At 34.0% G+C, this 17,727-nt stretch overlaps 1 protein-coding gene across 6 annotated transcripts in view; it reads right to left on the reverse strand.

Moving 5' to 3' along the window:
• Positions 1-6,543: 6,543 nt before the first annotated feature.
• The window catches only part of LOC127812052 (E3 ubiquitin-protein ligase UPL6-like), a 75,338-nt gene continuing 64,154 nt past the window's right edge, over positions 6,544-17,727 (reverse strand). For all 6 annotated transcript variants that reach the window (XM_052352334.1, XM_052352332.1, XM_052352331.1 and 3 more), the window contains 9 exons: positions 17,080-17,147; positions 16,584-16,650; positions 15,977-16,147; positions 15,799-15,888; positions 10,446-10,526; positions 9,766-9,839; positions 8,349-8,420; positions 8,158-8,247; positions 6,544-7,112 (listed from right to left, as the gene is read on the reverse strand). In XM_052352334.1, coding sequence (XP_052208294.1) covers positions 7,046-7,112; positions 8,158-8,247; positions 8,349-8,420; positions 9,766-9,839; positions 10,446-10,526; positions 15,799-15,888; positions 15,977-16,147; positions 16,584-16,650; positions 17,080-17,147 — 780 coding nt within the window. In that variant the 3' untranslated portion in view covers positions 6,544-7,045. The remainder of the gene's footprint in view (positions 7,113-8,157; positions 8,248-8,348; positions 8,421-9,765; positions 9,840-10,445; positions 10,527-15,798; positions 15,889-15,976; positions 16,148-16,583; positions 16,651-17,079; positions 17,148-17,727) is intronic.

A 17,727-nucleotide genomic window follows, 5' to 3' on the forward strand; every position in this document is an offset into this window, starting at 1 on the left:
TAGAAGACAGCCAGGCAAGGCCTTATATACACAGCTCAACGGGGGGAAAGGTGAATATGCTTTTGTAAAAGAAATTTAAGGGCATTGTGAAATGTGAATGCTTTTTGGCTTCTTTTCAATCATGGAGGAAGTGGGATCAGGACGAGTGGCTGGTGTGCATGAATGAGTGGAGAAGGAAGTAATTTGGGGATTCTGTGAATGATTCTCAGCAGCTGGGTGTGGGCATGGCCGACCTTATTAATTTGCATTGGGGCATCTTTACCTTTCTATGGCCATATATATGTATATGTATATATATATGTAAGTGCCTTGCGATAAGTCTAGAGAAGCCAGGAAGATCGAGCATAGAAAGTCAAAAAATTACTTGTGCTTTTTGATCTTCACTTTTGTACCCAATAATGCCTCAGTGAGTTCAGGATGAGATTAGCCGTAGTCCAACCGAATTGGTAGGGATTGCCAATCTAGAGCCATATATATAAAAAAAAGTTATATACGTTCACTAGAGAATGAAAAAGATTTAAGTTTGTAAATTTGATATATATAGCAATGAATTAGCTATAGGATTATGCAAATGAATTAATAAGACGATTCTATACATGGTATTGTCACGTGTTTATTTTGAATTAAGCTAAGAGATTACTATCAAATTAATCAGGTCTACTAGCTAGAACAAATTAATATAGATATTTAAGCATATGGGGTTAGTTTTTGTAGAGCAAATTTGGGATTAATTAGAATTCTTAATTATATGAAGAGAGGAATGTTTTATTAATTTATCTGGGTTTGAGAAGAAAATGGTCCATAGGGATTTGAACACAGTAGTAGTACCTGTATGAGACAAATGAAAATTGATGCCCAAACTTGTGCTGTCCTAATGCCTTTGGCCTTTAGAATTCTATGATTTTAAGTAGAAGATGAAGACATGCTTGTCGTTTCCGACACCTCACTACAGAATCTTCTTGAAAGGCTTAATATTAATTTCAAATTATTGAAACAAATATATGTTAGATAATAAGAAACTGATATACTATTTTATCGAGAAATATATATAAACTTAAAAAGAGTTTTAGGAAGCAATGCATGCCATTTTGATTATATTTTATTTATAAAAGTATGATTATCCATGTGTGTATATATATATATATATATCATTTTCAACTTTTGGTATATCCTGGATTAATCGCATGAAGTTGTAAGCGTGGATGCTCTTGTGGAATTAGGGGGGAGACAAGGGTACATGTAAACTTTGGAATCTGAAAGAAGTTTTGAGCCTAGTGGGGGGAGGAGGTGGGAGTTGTAAACTTAAAGAGGAGGAACAGAGAGAAAAGTTGCAAACTTTGTTTTTCACTTTATACAAAGCTTGCAGAGTTGAAGACGTGCATTTCACTGAAATTCCTTCATGATCACAACCTACATTTCATCGTTATCAGGCCCCCTCAGATTGGAATCCTTTGAATCCAAAACTTTTTTCAAACCCAAATTTCATCTCCTGGGTTCGATTCTTAGTTTTGAGCTGGATTTTTGGAGAAACCCCTAATTTTCGTACCTTCTATACAGTGCGGAAGTTTGTACTTGGGTAGGTAAAAATTAAATAGAAAAAAATTTAGAATAATATAATATTAAAAAAAATATGTCGATAAATTATTACAATTGTTCTCAACGTGTTTTTATATTTTGATAATGTCACGTAATGATATAATTATCAATTTCATTAAATATATCATTTTTAATATATACAACTAAACTGTCATTTAACCATTGACCTCCAATTCAATTGCGTAGTCAAGTCTAGACAAACTTTGTAATACCTTATGTTGGCATGAGATTGCAACGTAATTTAAATGAGTTTGAAATATCAAAACATTAGTTTGATAGTAAAATAAGTCACCGAAGCAATGTGAGGGAGTATTTTGAAACCTAAATATCTAAGGAAAAAAGGTATGATATTGACGAGCGTCCTAAGGCGAGATTTATAACGTTGAAAGACATCAAATTAAAGATAATTTTCGGTACAACTATGAGTCGGTCTAAAAAATCAAATGATGGTATGGGACTTCTGGGAAGTCAACGGAACTCTGAGAAGTTTTATGTTTTGCACAAGGAACAACTCTGCAGTGGTTTCGGGATGAAACAAAAGAGTTTGAGTTCGAAATATGCATTCGGGTTTAAGCATAATTTTTAATTCTAGTTGAAAATGAGTTGAAAATGTTATTCTTCCAAATTTGTTGGGCCAATTGAGAAGTATGGAACTTAAGGATTCATGTGGTCAAATATCAAAGTTTAAGAACTTAAGGAAGATGGCCAAAATGTAAAAAGAAATAAATTGGGGCCAAAATGTAATTTTTGGAACTTGCCAGCAACATGGCCAACCTGCTGCCACACGTGGAGCCTAAATCCAACGATGGGATGGTGGGATCTTACCAGGGTTTGGCCGGTATGGGACTAGGAAGCGTGTGGGTGAAGCAAAGGTCGGTTATTAGCCGAGGAATGGCCGGATTTTGCCTATAAATAGGCTGAGGGTTTCGATATTTTTGGAGCATCAAATTCAAGCGTTTTTAGAATGATTCAAAGAGATTGGATAAGGGGCTTTTGTTCCTTGGTGTGTGGGGAGAAATTCTGGAGATTTTGAAGCATTTTGGCATAGGTTTGAGTAGTATTTGAGACTTGGCCGGAAAATGCAGTGGTGGTCAGAGCCTAGGTTTAAAACACCCAATCGAGGCACTTCCGATCACTGTTTCGAGCATCCAAGGGTGCTATCATGATCGGAACAAGGAGTAGGCCAAGGTTAGAAGAAGAAATCAACCATCGGAACATCATCGGTGATCGAAAAAAGGTTGAATACAATCGGCGCGTGCTGTACATGCGCGGGTTCCACGCGCAACACATGCGCCAAGGCATGAAAGCGTGTGAGGTCCAGGTATTTTTTGAAATTTATTTTAATATTTATAAAAAAAATATTTTATGAATTATGGTGGAGAAAAATTTGAGAAAAATCTTTAGCAGGTATTTATTTTGAAATTATCAAAGGAAAAATAGGAAGAAAATAAGGAGAAATTATAAGAAAATTATGAAAAAATAGATGTTGATATTCTTTTGAATAAAGATGATGTCCAAGAATTGTTGAGGCTTAGAATTGAGTAATAGTATGATTATTGAGGCCTGACACGAAAATCGAGATTAACACGACAATCGAGGTATTCTGAGTTGCATTTAAGGTGAGTGTTTGCCCCTATAACTTGGTTTATTGTGAGAGTTTTTACTTCAAATTTGGTTTATCGTGAGTTGTTTCTCGAAACTTGATTTTGTTTCGTGCAATAGTTTCGTCATGTGAATGGTTCATCCAAAATGTTTATTTACATGTCGTTTTATGTAACGCATCATCACATGTTGTGGTTATGACATTGGCATGTGTGTTGGAAATGGGTAGTATTTTTGGGATGCTTTTGAGTGAGAACGTAATCTCTGGCATGATTGTGGTATGCCGGGTTCCTGCGTTGATGTTGACCCTCTCGTATCGGGAGTGGTAACGATTGTTCCTGACGTGTCAGAGGGATACGTTGATGTTGCCCCTCATAAGCTAGGACTATGTTATGAAAATGGGCATGTTTGTTGCAGCTTAAAAGCTGTAACTTTTAGCTTCTAACTTAAAAAAAGTGGGAATGTAGTGTTTGTTTTAGTTTGTAAAATTCTAGTTTATAACTTCTACTTGCTTTTAAAAGGGGTAGAAACTGGCTTTTTCAAAGCTGGGGTACCCCAACTTCTACAGCTTCTGATTAAACGGTTATATTTTTGTGACAATTTTGTCCCTATTTTTAACAAAGAATTACTCTTCTATCCACGCAATCAATGGTCTCTCTTTTCCACCGTCATCTTCATTTTCAGATCTCTTCTTCTCTCTCGCCATCTCCCTCTCTCTCTATACACTAATTAATTTTTTTATAACACTTGAAACTTATACATATACACTAATTAATTTTTAAATTATCATTCTATAACTATTAAGGGTATTATGGACAATTATACAAAAATAAGTTATTTTACAGCTTATGATATTAAACACCACAACTGTTTAATTACAACTTTTGAGAAACTGCAACAAACAAGTTCACAACTTATTCTAAGTTTTAGAAGTTATAATATGAGAAGTTGGAAACTATAATTTCTCTAATTAAGCTACAACAAACGAGGCCAATGCATTGATGTGATTATGTTATCTTTAGAGATATTATTTTTTTCCTGTAGTATGAGTTAAGCGTTATATGGGATTCTTTTGGATTGGGACATGTCGAGATATGTCAATTTGTTCATGGTGTTGCATATATTCATGAAAATGTTTTGAACTCTCACTCAGATGATTTATCATTTAATCTGGACTATGTACTTAGAATATTCAAACGTTACAGACGAAAATAGTGATGCCAAGGGAAATGAAGTTATCGAGATGTAGCCGTTGATTACATTGCAAACCTTTAGCATATATTTTGATCATGTTTGAAGTGTTTAGTTGTGTTGTTGAAAGATTTATCTCTATATATTTTGAGTCTAAATGTCATGTTAAACAATTGTACGATTTCTATATTATAAATAAAAGAATTACGATTTTTATCATTTGAGGTTTCGATCTTATTTTCATATTTTATGATGATATTATTTGTCTTAGCTTATTGACTTTTAAGTTTGATATAATGAGAAGGTAAAACGGAATTGTTGGAAATTATTTATGTTAGCGCATGTTAAAAAAAAAAATATTCCCAAAATCTCGGATTAACGCACACTTGAAAAAAACGGGGTATTACAAACTTCATGATAGAAAAAAACTTTCTACTGTAACAGTAACAACATGAATAATTAATGCTAGTCAAAAATCTAAATAGTTAATTCTAGCATACAATCTCAATCAAATACTACAATCACAACTTTCAAGATACAATCTCAATAAACAATGTCAAAATAATTGTCTCGGCATCCGGTTGAAAGCTAAATGAAGGAATAACTGAATGAGAACGAAAGAAAACAAGCTACTACTGTCCACCTACCAGGCTACTAGCAAAATTTTCATGAATACCAAAAAAAAACAAATCCAAGATTTTTCAAGAATACCTCAAAATGAAATCCCAAAATCTTTCAAAAATCCTTCAAATTGCAATTTTAAAATTTTTAAAATTGCCCCAAAAAATCACTCTCTAAATACTTCAAAAAAACCCCAAAAAATCAGTCCATAAATCGTTCAAAATAACCCCAAAATTCAGTCCTTAAATCCTTTGAAAAAACTCCAAAATTCAGTCCTTAAATTCTTCAAAAAAAAAAAAAAACCCAACCTTAAGCCCCTAAATCCTTTAAAACAGTCTTAAAATTCAATTCTAAACCTCTTCAAATTGTTTAAAATAGAAAAAAAAGGTGCTGGAGAAAGAGAAAAAATATCATCAACCAATGTCCATCAGTCAATTTTACTTGATCAACGATGATAAAAGAGAATGATGAAAAATCAAAGAAGTGAAGGAAGTGAAGACAGAAAGCTTTTAAATATTGTGTTAAATACTTTGTGACTTTTATTTGTTATTTTTTATTTTAATAATTAATTTTTACCTAACTAAAAAAATAAAAATTCCGAATAGACAATACCCACCCTTGACTATGTGGCTCCTCACTGCTTATATGTTGTAGAAAATATTTTATATAACATGAAAAATGTAAAAAAATATGTTATTGTTTCGTATGGTATACTTTTTTATATTTTACAAAGCATCATTAATGTTATACAGTGGTTGGTATGGTATACTTTTTTATATTTTACAAAGTATCATTAATGTTATACGGCGGTTGAACAACATAATAGTGGCTCTTACCATATGGACCCAGGCTTGGTGCAGTGCCAGGGCGCGGTAATATCCTTGTGGCAATGCAGCACGGCAGTACACATAATTAGGAAAACTGGGGTTCATGAATCCTAAAAACTATATTCTAATATCAAAATCAAATAGACCAATCCCCCACTCTACTTTAAAAAAATTAATCTCAAAATATTTTCCTTGATCTCAAAAACAATTATATTTACAAAAATAAGAATTATATGAAAACATCAACCTAAAATTCCAAAAATAATAAAAACAAAACTACAAAAACCATAAACTAAACGGTCGGCAAGGTTCAATATATATATATATATATATATATATATAAGAAGCCACTAGTTTTTCAGTAAAAAGAAAACCCATCCAATAAGTAATATGCTATACGCATGCCCTCAGGACAACATATAGTAGTACATTAAGGTTTCAAAAGTTAATAGACACCATGAGAAGACAGACATGGATGATTGTTCCTCAAGTGCATTCACAGCAGAAACTTAAGCAAACATAAGACCAATCTTAGCAGACCTAATCAACCTTGTACAACACCACATTGTTGTTTAGGGTTTATGAGAATCTCAACACCCAAAAAAGGACAGGTTGATCCTGCAACAAACAGAAACATTTAGTAGTAAGAAAAAACATATTGGTGATTACAATATAAAAGGCAGTTATTTGGGTTATACACCTGGAATAAAGCCGCCACTGTAAACCCTTTTTATTCATCTAAAAGAGTAAGCGATTACCACCAGTCCGTACACAGTAACAGAACCACATTGGTCATCTAGGATCGAGTCCATTATAATTGGCCCGCCCTTTCTCAAAATGCGTTAATTCATAATAAATGCAGACGTGAAGACATTCACAGACACCACAGGATGCAGTGCTTTCGGGAGGCACCACCTGTATGTAAAAAACTTCCAAAAGATGATACAAGTCCAGCCTCACAACAGGTGACCCACCTATGTACATGTACATCAGGGACTTGGCTGGTTGTGCATTATATCTACATGATTTTCGTGTTCATTTTGATGTCTTGATAATCTTCTGCAGTTGTCTTCATCTCCTGTAGTCATTGAAAATTCCGAACACAGCCAGTGATTACAACAGACGACCAGTACATGGCGCATTTTCTTTGTCAAGACCTCAGTTCTCTCCTAGAGCAGATCATTTAGGCTTGGAAAGAGTAAGATCCTTCAACTCAAGTCAAAACCAGCATCCGCATTTATAGCATACAACAATTTCTGCTCCAGTTGCTGTTTGCTATATAATGGACAAGTTTCAGTGTCATTAATGCTAAAACGCAAGAAAACATGTACAAAAAGACGTCAACGAAATCATCTCAGGGGAAGAAGAGTTGGGGGGGGGGGGGGGGGGGTGTTGGATAAAGAGGTTCATAGAATGATTAGACCTAGGAGTAGTAGAAGAAGCTTTCAAATGCTATTCTTTCTTTTTATTAACTGATAAAAAAAATTGGAATGGGGAGAGATTTTTCAGTTGGAGGCAGTTAATTTAACAATTGTTGCTAGTGTTTCATAAGACTGAATGATTACTTTTAACTGGGTCTTCTTTAGGTTTGGAGGGCATCCTGACTACAACTTGATCAAGAAGTGAACAGACAAGTGAAGTACACAAAACAGATCTTGATAGTAATCAAAATCAAAGCAATCTACATGTAGCAAGATGTAGCATTCTCAAACGACTGACTGAAAACAAACAGACCCAGGCCGTCCACAAGAGAAGGTATCCAACAAAGATTCTCTAAATAACAGCAAATAATGATTAATACTCTCACACATGATTATAGCACATTCATTTGAATGAAGGGCATGGATCTAGATCGAGTTGAATGGCAATAAGCTATTAATGAATTCAACATTCAAGCTCTGACAAACCCTTTCAATATCACATGGATATTTTTCCCCCTTAGATCGACCTGGGAAGATATATCAAGAAAATCACTGCAGGCATAATATGACTACATGGAAAGCCCTGCCAGTGTTTGATGAGAAGATATCAAACTTTCATACAAGATCTTAATTACTACACGAAGAGAATTGGGATAGGCTAACCGACCAGGTAGCTGGCAGGGAAGGTTCGGGTGGCTCAATCTTGGTTCAATTTGCACATGAGGTGATAGGGGTTTCCATAGAAAAGTCAATATGAAAGTAAAAAAGGGATCTGCACGAGGCCCTTATATACATGTTTGGTACTGTAAGTGGTGCACTTCTGACTGAGCATCAGACATTCTATACAAAGGAACAAAGATAGTGTCCTTATGCAGAAAGAGAACAGAGCTGGGACAAACCTTCTATATGGGGGAAGCTTTAGAAGATTCATACAAGTAGCTGATGTTGGTAACCGGTCAAGAGCTTCATCAGAAGCATCGCCGGCGGCCCTAAGACAAAAAATTAGATTCTTAGCAAATGAAGAAGCTAGTAATAAGCAAGAAAATATTATGTATAAAAAATCATTAAAACAAAACAGACAGATTATCACCTCTGTATGCAGAATAAAGGCTCTAGATATTTAAATCCAAGCAAAGGTCCTCGAGAGCACCCAGTAGAAAACCTTAAGGAAAACATAAACCACAGAAGAGGATTAAAAACTAAAAAGATAGAAACATTTGGTTATTGTACTTTCCATAAGATGTTTATCCCCTAACAGCTTATATAAATGCTAATGACGGCCAAAAGTGCAATATGTGGTGGCACAATGTTTGAAAGAGCCCATCATTTATTTTAACGACAGGAGCCACTTGAAGCAGCAAAAACTCCACATATGTTTTATTAGAAGTGAGACAGTACAGTAAACAAAATGCAGTGCTCCCATATAGTTTAATGAGTAAACTGAGTGGGAAAAAAATGAATCCCATTAAGCGGACTTCAATACATCACACTCAAGCAATTGGCTCCCAAAAATAAAATTATTGTATCAGAAATGCTGCAAACTATTGTATGACTATCATGCTAAAAACTATTGAGGTCAAGGTTTTTAATTATGAGACTTGTATAAACAAAGCCAACATTCTCAATTATAAGGTAGGAATTGCCTTAACTAGAGTCATTAAGGATGGGACTAATGATGTATGCCAAATTTCTTGATACCTTCAGCATAACCCTAATCACAGAGAGACAAAGACGACATATCATGCTAGACATGCTTGATCATTGCACATGGAGAAAAATTAAATCACTACCTAACTGTTTGGGAAACAAACACAAGTAAGGAAATTAAGACCTCTGAGACCAAACAGAATGGAAGACTTAGGAATTTTTGGATTTGTGTTTTCTATCTTTCCATTCACAACTCTGGAAGAAATGAGGGATTTAAATCTGAAAGTCAAATTCGTATTTGATTTCTACTTTTGTAGTCAGGTTCTTGGTGTCAACAAACAACAAATTACAATTTTCAATCGATCTCTGTTCTGTCACACTGTCTAAATCAGTAAGTTGATTCACTAACAGTTTTCCAAACAAGCTCCCAAATTATTATTCTGCAAATCTCATGGAATAAGTTAACAGATTCATTATGCTATATGTTTTCCAAACCCTCAGTAAATTCTAGTTACCAGCTCAAACATACCGTTCAGTGCTGCATATGTGAATCAAGTATGTCATTTTCTATTTATTTTCTTCTCATGTTCTAACTTGACCAGAAAGTACATCTAGCTTGAACACAAATTTCTACAAATCTCTTTCCTTTCTTTCCCTTTTCCTTTTCCTTTTCCCTCCACAGATCATGCTCCTCACATAGCATGTGCAGAAAAGAACATAAGGAGGATATGAAGCTGAGAAAATCTAGCTTAGTATATGAACAGTTTGTAATGGCAACATGAACAACTGCACCAGGTATACGTACAACCCAAACATTGGAGAGTTTAAATATGACTAAAAATGATAGATGATGAACTCACTTCAAAAATTTCATCTGGTTTTCCCTGGAAAAGTTCTTGAGAACTCCCCAGAACATATCAATTACATAGTGTTCCTGTCAAAAGAAATAATAGCTATCAACCACAAAACTCCAAATCTTAAAAAAGAGAGAAAAAAACTGAAAAAACCCAAAATTAAAGCCACATACTGAAAGCTTAAATGAATATAGACATTTACCAAGCGAAGGAGGAGGAGAAGATAGATAGATATTAAAATTCCCATGCTCTTATACTTCAAAAAAAACCCAAGGAGCTGTGCAGGCATGTTCGCAATAAAGGAGTTGATGGAAACAAGAGAATAGAATAACAACATATCCAGCCTTAATCCCGCTAGGTGGAGTCAGCCACTTTAATTATGAAAATCAGAATAAAAGACCAGAATAAAAAGTTCATCCAATTGCAAACACACGAAATAGTAAATTACAACATAACTACAACCTTGGTCCCGATCCAAGTACACAAGGAGTTTTCAGGGAAACTGGCAGTGAACAAGCCCCTAGTGAATTTAAAGAAACCGAGTGGATAATTTGCTGATAAATAATTACAGAAAACATCTAAAGCAAAACCCACCTAAGAGACTGCCAAAAAAACTTGTCTCCCCCAATCACCCAATTCAGTTATAACTAAACTAAAAAGGAGGAGAGTGCACATGAAGAACTTACACTATGATAGCCACCTCCATAATTAGTATGTGCTCGGAGATCCTCAACATCAAAGCCATCAACTGATCCAGATATCAGAAGCTGGGAAATAAAGGAAAGGAGTTGGAAACTGAACCCCAGAGAACACATATTATAGTTTTCAGCACCATTTCTTAGAACTGTATCGCAACATAATGATATGATAAAATAATAACTGTTTGGTACCTGAGAGTGTACCAATTCATAACTATATACAAAATGTATAAAAAAATTAGAAGTTGACACTTAAAACTCAGGGGAACTAGATTTCATGTATTCCATGGCAAGAAAATACTGCCTTCAAGAAATGCATATGATTTATAAGTACACAAAGACACCCAGTTAGAAGCTAAAGTGATTATTTTACCTATTTCTAAACATCACAAAAATGACAAACCAAAGTTTGTTTGTCTATTTTTGTATTTAATTATCAATGTAGCCAAGAGGATAGCAATCTTAAACAAAAACCTAACATGTAAGTACCATAGCTGTCATAAATACAAACAAAGACATGATACTGAAAATATTCACATCATACCCACACCTTCTAAAGCTTCTTATGATCTCTTCATCGAACTTGCAAAACAAATATGAAACCTAAAAAATTTCAGTTGATCATAAGGAGATGTGTTTTTCTAAATGGCTTCATAAGAATTTAACAAGTTTATTCCAAGTGAAGAATTGGTTATCCATCCAAAAACCGTGTACAAGAAAATTAAGGATCATCTAGTTCTCTACATAAAAAGAGTGTCCCCATGGGACTCCTTTCTTTGAGATGGTCAAGGAAGAGTCATATTTGTATGTAGCCTTACCCTTGTTTTGCAATGAGGTTATTTCCACAACTCAAATTGGGGAAAAAAAAAATCTCTTTCATAAGCTTCAAGTTTGTCATCTGGCACACGTATAATTTTATTTGATTTGATAAATAACAAGTCTCCTTGTTAATATGCAAATAAAGTTAAAGCCCCCATACAACTTAGTATTTTGAAGACCAAATAATATTATCCAAGGAAAATGGGAAGAGGACGTGATTCAGACCATCTGGCTCAACTAATTTCATTATCAAATTAGAAGGCACTGCCAGATTTTAGAACTTGATAAAACATTTCCTTAGAATTCCATGCAACTCTACCATCATGTCAGAAGTCCAAGTTCAAGAAGATCTTGGATGCTAGGCTCATAAAGTCTTTGTTTGCATCTTTTCTACAGTATGTATTGTCTATATGAATTACCTTAACAGCCAGCTTTTTCGCCACTCCATATGCAGGAGTATTTCACATAAGGGAGGCTATGAGAGCTTATGGTTATCTGCTGGAAGAAACATCAATGCTTTTTGATATTTCGGATAAATATCTAACAACCCTAATTAAGTCCAACAATAATTTGTTGATGCTACAGGTAATAAGAACATGCATCAAGCTCAAGAGGTAGTCCCCATTTTCCATGGGTACTTTCTTTTTAATATTTTATAGCAGATAACAAAAGTTAACCCTAAGCCTCTATCCATTTTAGATGCCATCGTGGCACTTCTGACACTGCTCTCATATCTTCTACAGAGAGGCTATTTAAATCTAAAATTAAAAGGATGCATGGGGAACCCTTTAAGACAAAAATTAAATTAAAGAGAAAGGAAAGACACGTTAAGACTTCATAGTGTGTAAATCTGGTGACAACAGTTGAATTCCTAGCCACTATCTGATCTAAAAGCTTAAACTATCAGATAGAAGGTTAACTTAATCTTTTATATTATTATTTCTACTCTCAACACACCCCCTCACATATGTCCAGACTTCATTGCATAATTGGTCCAAACACGTACAACAATTTAAATATTGGGTCAGTGGCCAGATTTAAACTTAGTACCTTTACCTGTTTTAATACCATAAAAAATTGTTAACTACCATCTAATCTAACAACTTAAGCTATTAGATAGAGTTCATTTTATCTTTTTTATTGTTTTTTTTACTCTCAACAATAACAAGTTAGCAACAATGGGAAAAAGTGATTTTGAATATATCCTTGCTAGCAATTGAATAAAATTTTATTTCATTTCCAACAAAAATGCTATACTTTCCCTTTCCCAGGAATTGAAACAAGAAACATAAGCATAAAATTGAAAGAGTTTTTCACCAAATCGTAAAAAAATCTAACCACCTCAAATATCCCAAAACTGACTTGTTTTGACACATATGACAAGTATGTAGGAGTTATTCTTGCTTAACCTTTTTTGTTGGAGTAATTTTTTTTTTAAGAGAATTTTGCAGTCAAGATAATTGGGACACATAAATTAGCAAATAAATCTTTGATTTTGTCTTAATGTGTTTTAAACTTATTTAAGATGCTTAATACACTACATGGTAGAATTTAAATGGTATTGGATTAGCATACAAACAGAACTAGTTAAAATTATGATTTTGAGGATGAATAAAAGTTAAATATTTGGAAGTCTTTCTACTCCCACTAGATTTTATTTTCTTCTCTATCTTTCTTACTTTTGCTGGATTTCCTCCTCTTCTCCTTTGCAGGTTATATCCTCTCTTCCCCCTCTCATTTCTCTACATGTTCTTCCCCATTCTCAAGTTTGTCTTCCAAATATTCTCTCTCTCAGCTTCTCTGCGTCTCTTTCCTTTATTGTTCCTCTCTTCTCTCTCTTTGTTGTTCTATTCTTGCACTATATTATTAAGGATCACAGCATCATTTTAATGTCCTATGTTGGTTAACTTGAAAATGAAAATATTGTAGAAACATTTCAAGAACATGAGGGAAACAATAAAAGAATTGCAGAGTGTCAAAATATTTGGAACCAGAAACTGATGTTTATTTATAAATATTTATGTGAGCTTAACAATTGAACAATTAAAAACTTTTAAGATACAACAACAGTATTTTTCACAAAACAAAGTAGGCCTTAATCCCACTAGGTGGGAAAGTTTACAATTAAGTAATTCAGTAAAAAACAAAAATCAACCAGCATTCATGTGAACCACAAATATCTATTTTAAATGTGATAAAGGTTCTAACCAAATAAAATTTATAAAAACAACACTAGTTATAACGTAATTTGTTTACAAATACTACAATACATTTTTTTTTATTTGGGAGATATTTGGTCAAACATGGTTATTAATATATTTTTCTCCTCGACAACATTAAGAATAACAATGGCTGAAGAGTAATGAATAATAAATACTTGGAGTCAAATTTTGTACTTGATAGTCTTCAAGTAGAGGTCAGAAAATAACCTAAAAATTGTAAGAAAAAACAAAAAGGTGAAAGAGAAAAGAAAATTTGATGATAACTACAAATAATAACAAAGGATGAAAATAGATTACACCCGATCCCTCTTTTAATTTATATCTTCAAACTTCTTTATTTGTCACTTTTAATGAATATCTTAAGAAAATTTTCCTATTCTTAGTATGTTCCTATAATGAATTTAGATATATCCTCATATCATGAAACAAGTCATTGTTTTAAAGTATTTTTAAATGTTTCAGTGAGTATCAATATGTTTAATTGGAAATATTGGATTCCTTGCTCTCTCTCTCCCTCTCTCTCTCTCTTCTTTTAGTCCTCTACCAAAAACTAAGAAAGTAGAAAGGGGAGATAAATATGTAAAGAGAAAATAGACATACTTAAGTCACTTGTTCTTTTCCTTGTCACTGTAGGTACCTTTATTTTCATAAATATTATTACTCATACTTGAGTAACTGTTTAAATCATTTGTTTATAATTTTGCAATATTCATGTCTTCCATAATACCTTATTCTTAATCTTCTTTGAGAAAAAGAAAAGGATTAGTCATATATGTACAACAAATTTACCATACCTGGTGAACCTTCTTACCTCTGTTTCCTTTCTTATCATAACTACCATTTTTTTTTATAATTTTGCGTGCATGCACGCTCATGTATCTTTTTTTGGGCTGGTGTGGCAGATTTAAACCAAGAACCAAATTGAGGTAGATAAGGGTGTTTGAATAATGCACCACTGAAATCCAACCAGCCCAAGTAGATGGCATTGATTAAGTTTTAACCAATCCATCTTGCCTAATTGGTTGAACACACGACTGCTACCATACCCTCTGTAATGTTCCTAAATCAGAAGCAAAATGCCAGCAGTTGCCTAAAAGTGATGCAACAGGGCACATAATGTCCTTCATAATAACCTCATAGCAAGTCTAAGCAAGGTAAGAAAATCAAACATCACCCATGAAACAGTTAAATAGTAGCATAGGCATAGAATTGAGACAGGTTCTGTGTTGTTATTGAAGGGCCATGAGGGAAAGGGTTATGACTGAACATATCTATCCAGGTTCATAAGTTGTTCTAGAAAAGAGGAGATGGAAGCACCTTTGATGAATGCAACTGCTATACAGTGGAATGTAATTGGCATTAGGAAAAGGATCGAATGGTCATTTGTCACAAATCACAATATATTTATGGATGGATGGAACTTCAATTCAGCATATATTCAATATATCCAGTTCCATAAGTTGTTCGATAAAGGAGGACAAGAAAGCACCTTTGATGAATGCAGAAAACCGCTACACATACACTGGAATGTAATTGGCATTAGGAAAGGGATCAAATGGTCATTGGTCACAAATCACAATAAATCCATGGATGGATGGAACTTCAATTCAGTATTATTAACTGGTACAAGTTCATGTTTAGGGTACTCCCAGTAGGCATGTATAGCCATAAGGGAAGGACTGGAATGTCATTGGTCACAGTATATTCGTGGATGGATGGACCTTCAATTCAGTATATAAATTGGTTCAAAACTAAAAATATTTTTAAATACTATTTTTTTTAAATTAACAAACTACTACACTTCTTCCATCATAGCAGTCCATGTTGGAGGTGGGGCCAGGGAGGTAATTTTAACGACACAAACTTGCTATTATGAAGAGCGAGTTACTGTGGAACTGTGCGCACAAGGCTACCATGAATGGGAGAGACTCATGGTGCAATGCTTTGCAAAATTGCATTTTTGACAGTAACTTGCTCTTCTGTGAGAGCTAATTTGTCCAGTTAAAATTGTTATGTTAGCCCCACTTCCAGTGTGGATTTCCGTGGTGAAAGAAGCAGAGCAGTTTGTTAATTAGTTTGGAAATTGTACTGTTTTGTTAATTTTTTTTTTAAAAATAAAATTGTGGTATTTTAAAAAAATTATCTGTTTAATATGCTTCAGTTTCTTTCCTAATCATAACCTATAACAGGAGACTTCTAATTCTTTGTACATTTCCACTTCTTCACAAATCTCATAGCTCTTCCCAGCAAATTCTGAGCTAAAATGCAGTTCATGAGTTTCTTCGGTAGGAATCAATTACCTGAAGCTCATGTTCATTAAACATGTCAATCCAATCTTTCTGGATAAGCTGCTGAAATCCCCTCAAGAAGTGAGAACTTTGTTGGCGTATCTAAAGGCATATTATCACATCAAAATTATAAAAAATAAAAATTCCTCGGAAATTGAATTTAATAAATAGAAGATGAAGCCCTTTTTACCTGAAAATTCAAACGATGGTTCGCTATAAGATGAATAAATGTAATGACATTTTCATTTGTGACCCGTGTGTTTTTCCCTCCTGGAAGCAGTTCTTCCTCTGTTTGCTCCCCATATTCATTGTTTACAATAACAAAGTACAATTCCAACTCAGAAATGTCACCTTCATAGTGCTGTACATCAAGCAAAAAACAACTAAATTACAAACAACCATAGGAAGAAATGTAATCGGTACGACAAAATCTGTGAATGCTTATGAAACAGATTTCAATTTATATTTGTTAGCAATTACACTGGTTACACACGAAAACCATCAATTTACAGACTAAAAGTACATTCCATTTTTTCTTGGTTGAACACACACATAAATTTACACGAGGAAAACATCACCCCATCAAGAGGCCTCCTTTTCCTCATTCACTATTCAATGAGAGGATTCCATTTTCCTTCTCATAATACTTATTCATATTCCATGAATTTCTGCTTGGAATGGAAATAACAATATTTAAACATTTTATTTCTTGGTGATTTTATGAACCAGTTGAAGGGTAAGGATCTATTATGAGCTACTTCACAAAGAAGCACGCTAGGGAAGGGGAGAAAAATCACCTTTAAGAAAATAAGGTGGCGATACAACTCAGGATCCAAGGAAGGTAGGTCATTTAAATAGTTGTACCTGCTCAACAAAAGTATGGAAGCATTAAAATCACAGGGTAAAGAATAGTTACTAACATAATACTATATAAGCAACCTAAGTGATGAAACATCATATTTTAGTAAGGAATTACATTGTACAAAGATAATGGAACTTTAAGCACCACTCCAAATGCCTACCCTGGAGATCATATTAAGAACCAATAACTTAAAATTAAATTTGACAGCAGGCACGATTGATTTGCTATTTAGATAGTTTGAAACCCAAGGACTCAAAATTAATGAAGGGATATCTCAAATATAACATCACATACAACCACTAACAGAGACAGGTAATAAGTGGATACCCCAGGGCCCCCCACCCCCCCAAAAAAAACACAACAAAAAAATAGGATTGCTCATAGAGAAACAACGTAAAGTGGAGCCCAGGAAGCCATCTGGAAAACCTTACTTTTGCTTTAATTTGCTCAATAAGAATGTTGTGAATGGTATATCAACAAGAATCCCTTCAAACATTGCCTGCAGTAATTACAAAGAGATATCACATCCCACCATAAAGCACAATAAAAGACAAGATGCAGATGGCATAGAACAATGCAACCATCATCTTAGAAAAAGAGATAGCTAACAATTCAACTATAATAGTCAGAACAAAAAAAGGCAAAGTAAATTAATAGATTATATCAAGAAAAAAATAAAAGATTGATGAGAAACAAAATTAGTATGGGAATAAGAAGATAAGAAAAAATGTCTACTAAATCTGAAAAGTGTTTAGTAGGAAAAAAATAAAATAATGAGAATGAAGGAAAACTATATATTAAAAATGACTAGATCAGAATGGACTCATAATTGCTGGGAAAGAAGAAATAGCCAACATACAGAAGCTAACACGTACTACCCAGTGTAATCAAAGGTGAGAAAGGCGCTTGCCTAGGTGCTTGGGTGATGCAAGGCACCGTGGAAGCGCCTTGCATGGTGCCAGGTGAGGCCCCTTTACTCAGGCACTGCCAAGGCAAGCGCCTCTAATGAGGCGTCAAGCACCACAGGCGCTCACCTAGGCAAGAAAAAACAGAAAAAAACAATGAAAATGAAAGGCTAT

The sequence above is a fragment of the Diospyros lotus genome, chromosome 10, assembly GCF_014633365.1.
Source record: "Diospyros lotus cultivar Yz01 chromosome 10, ASM1463336v1, whole genome shotgun sequence".
NCBI lineage: Eukaryota > Viridiplantae > Streptophyta > Magnoliopsida > Ericales > Ebenaceae > Diospyros > Diospyros lotus.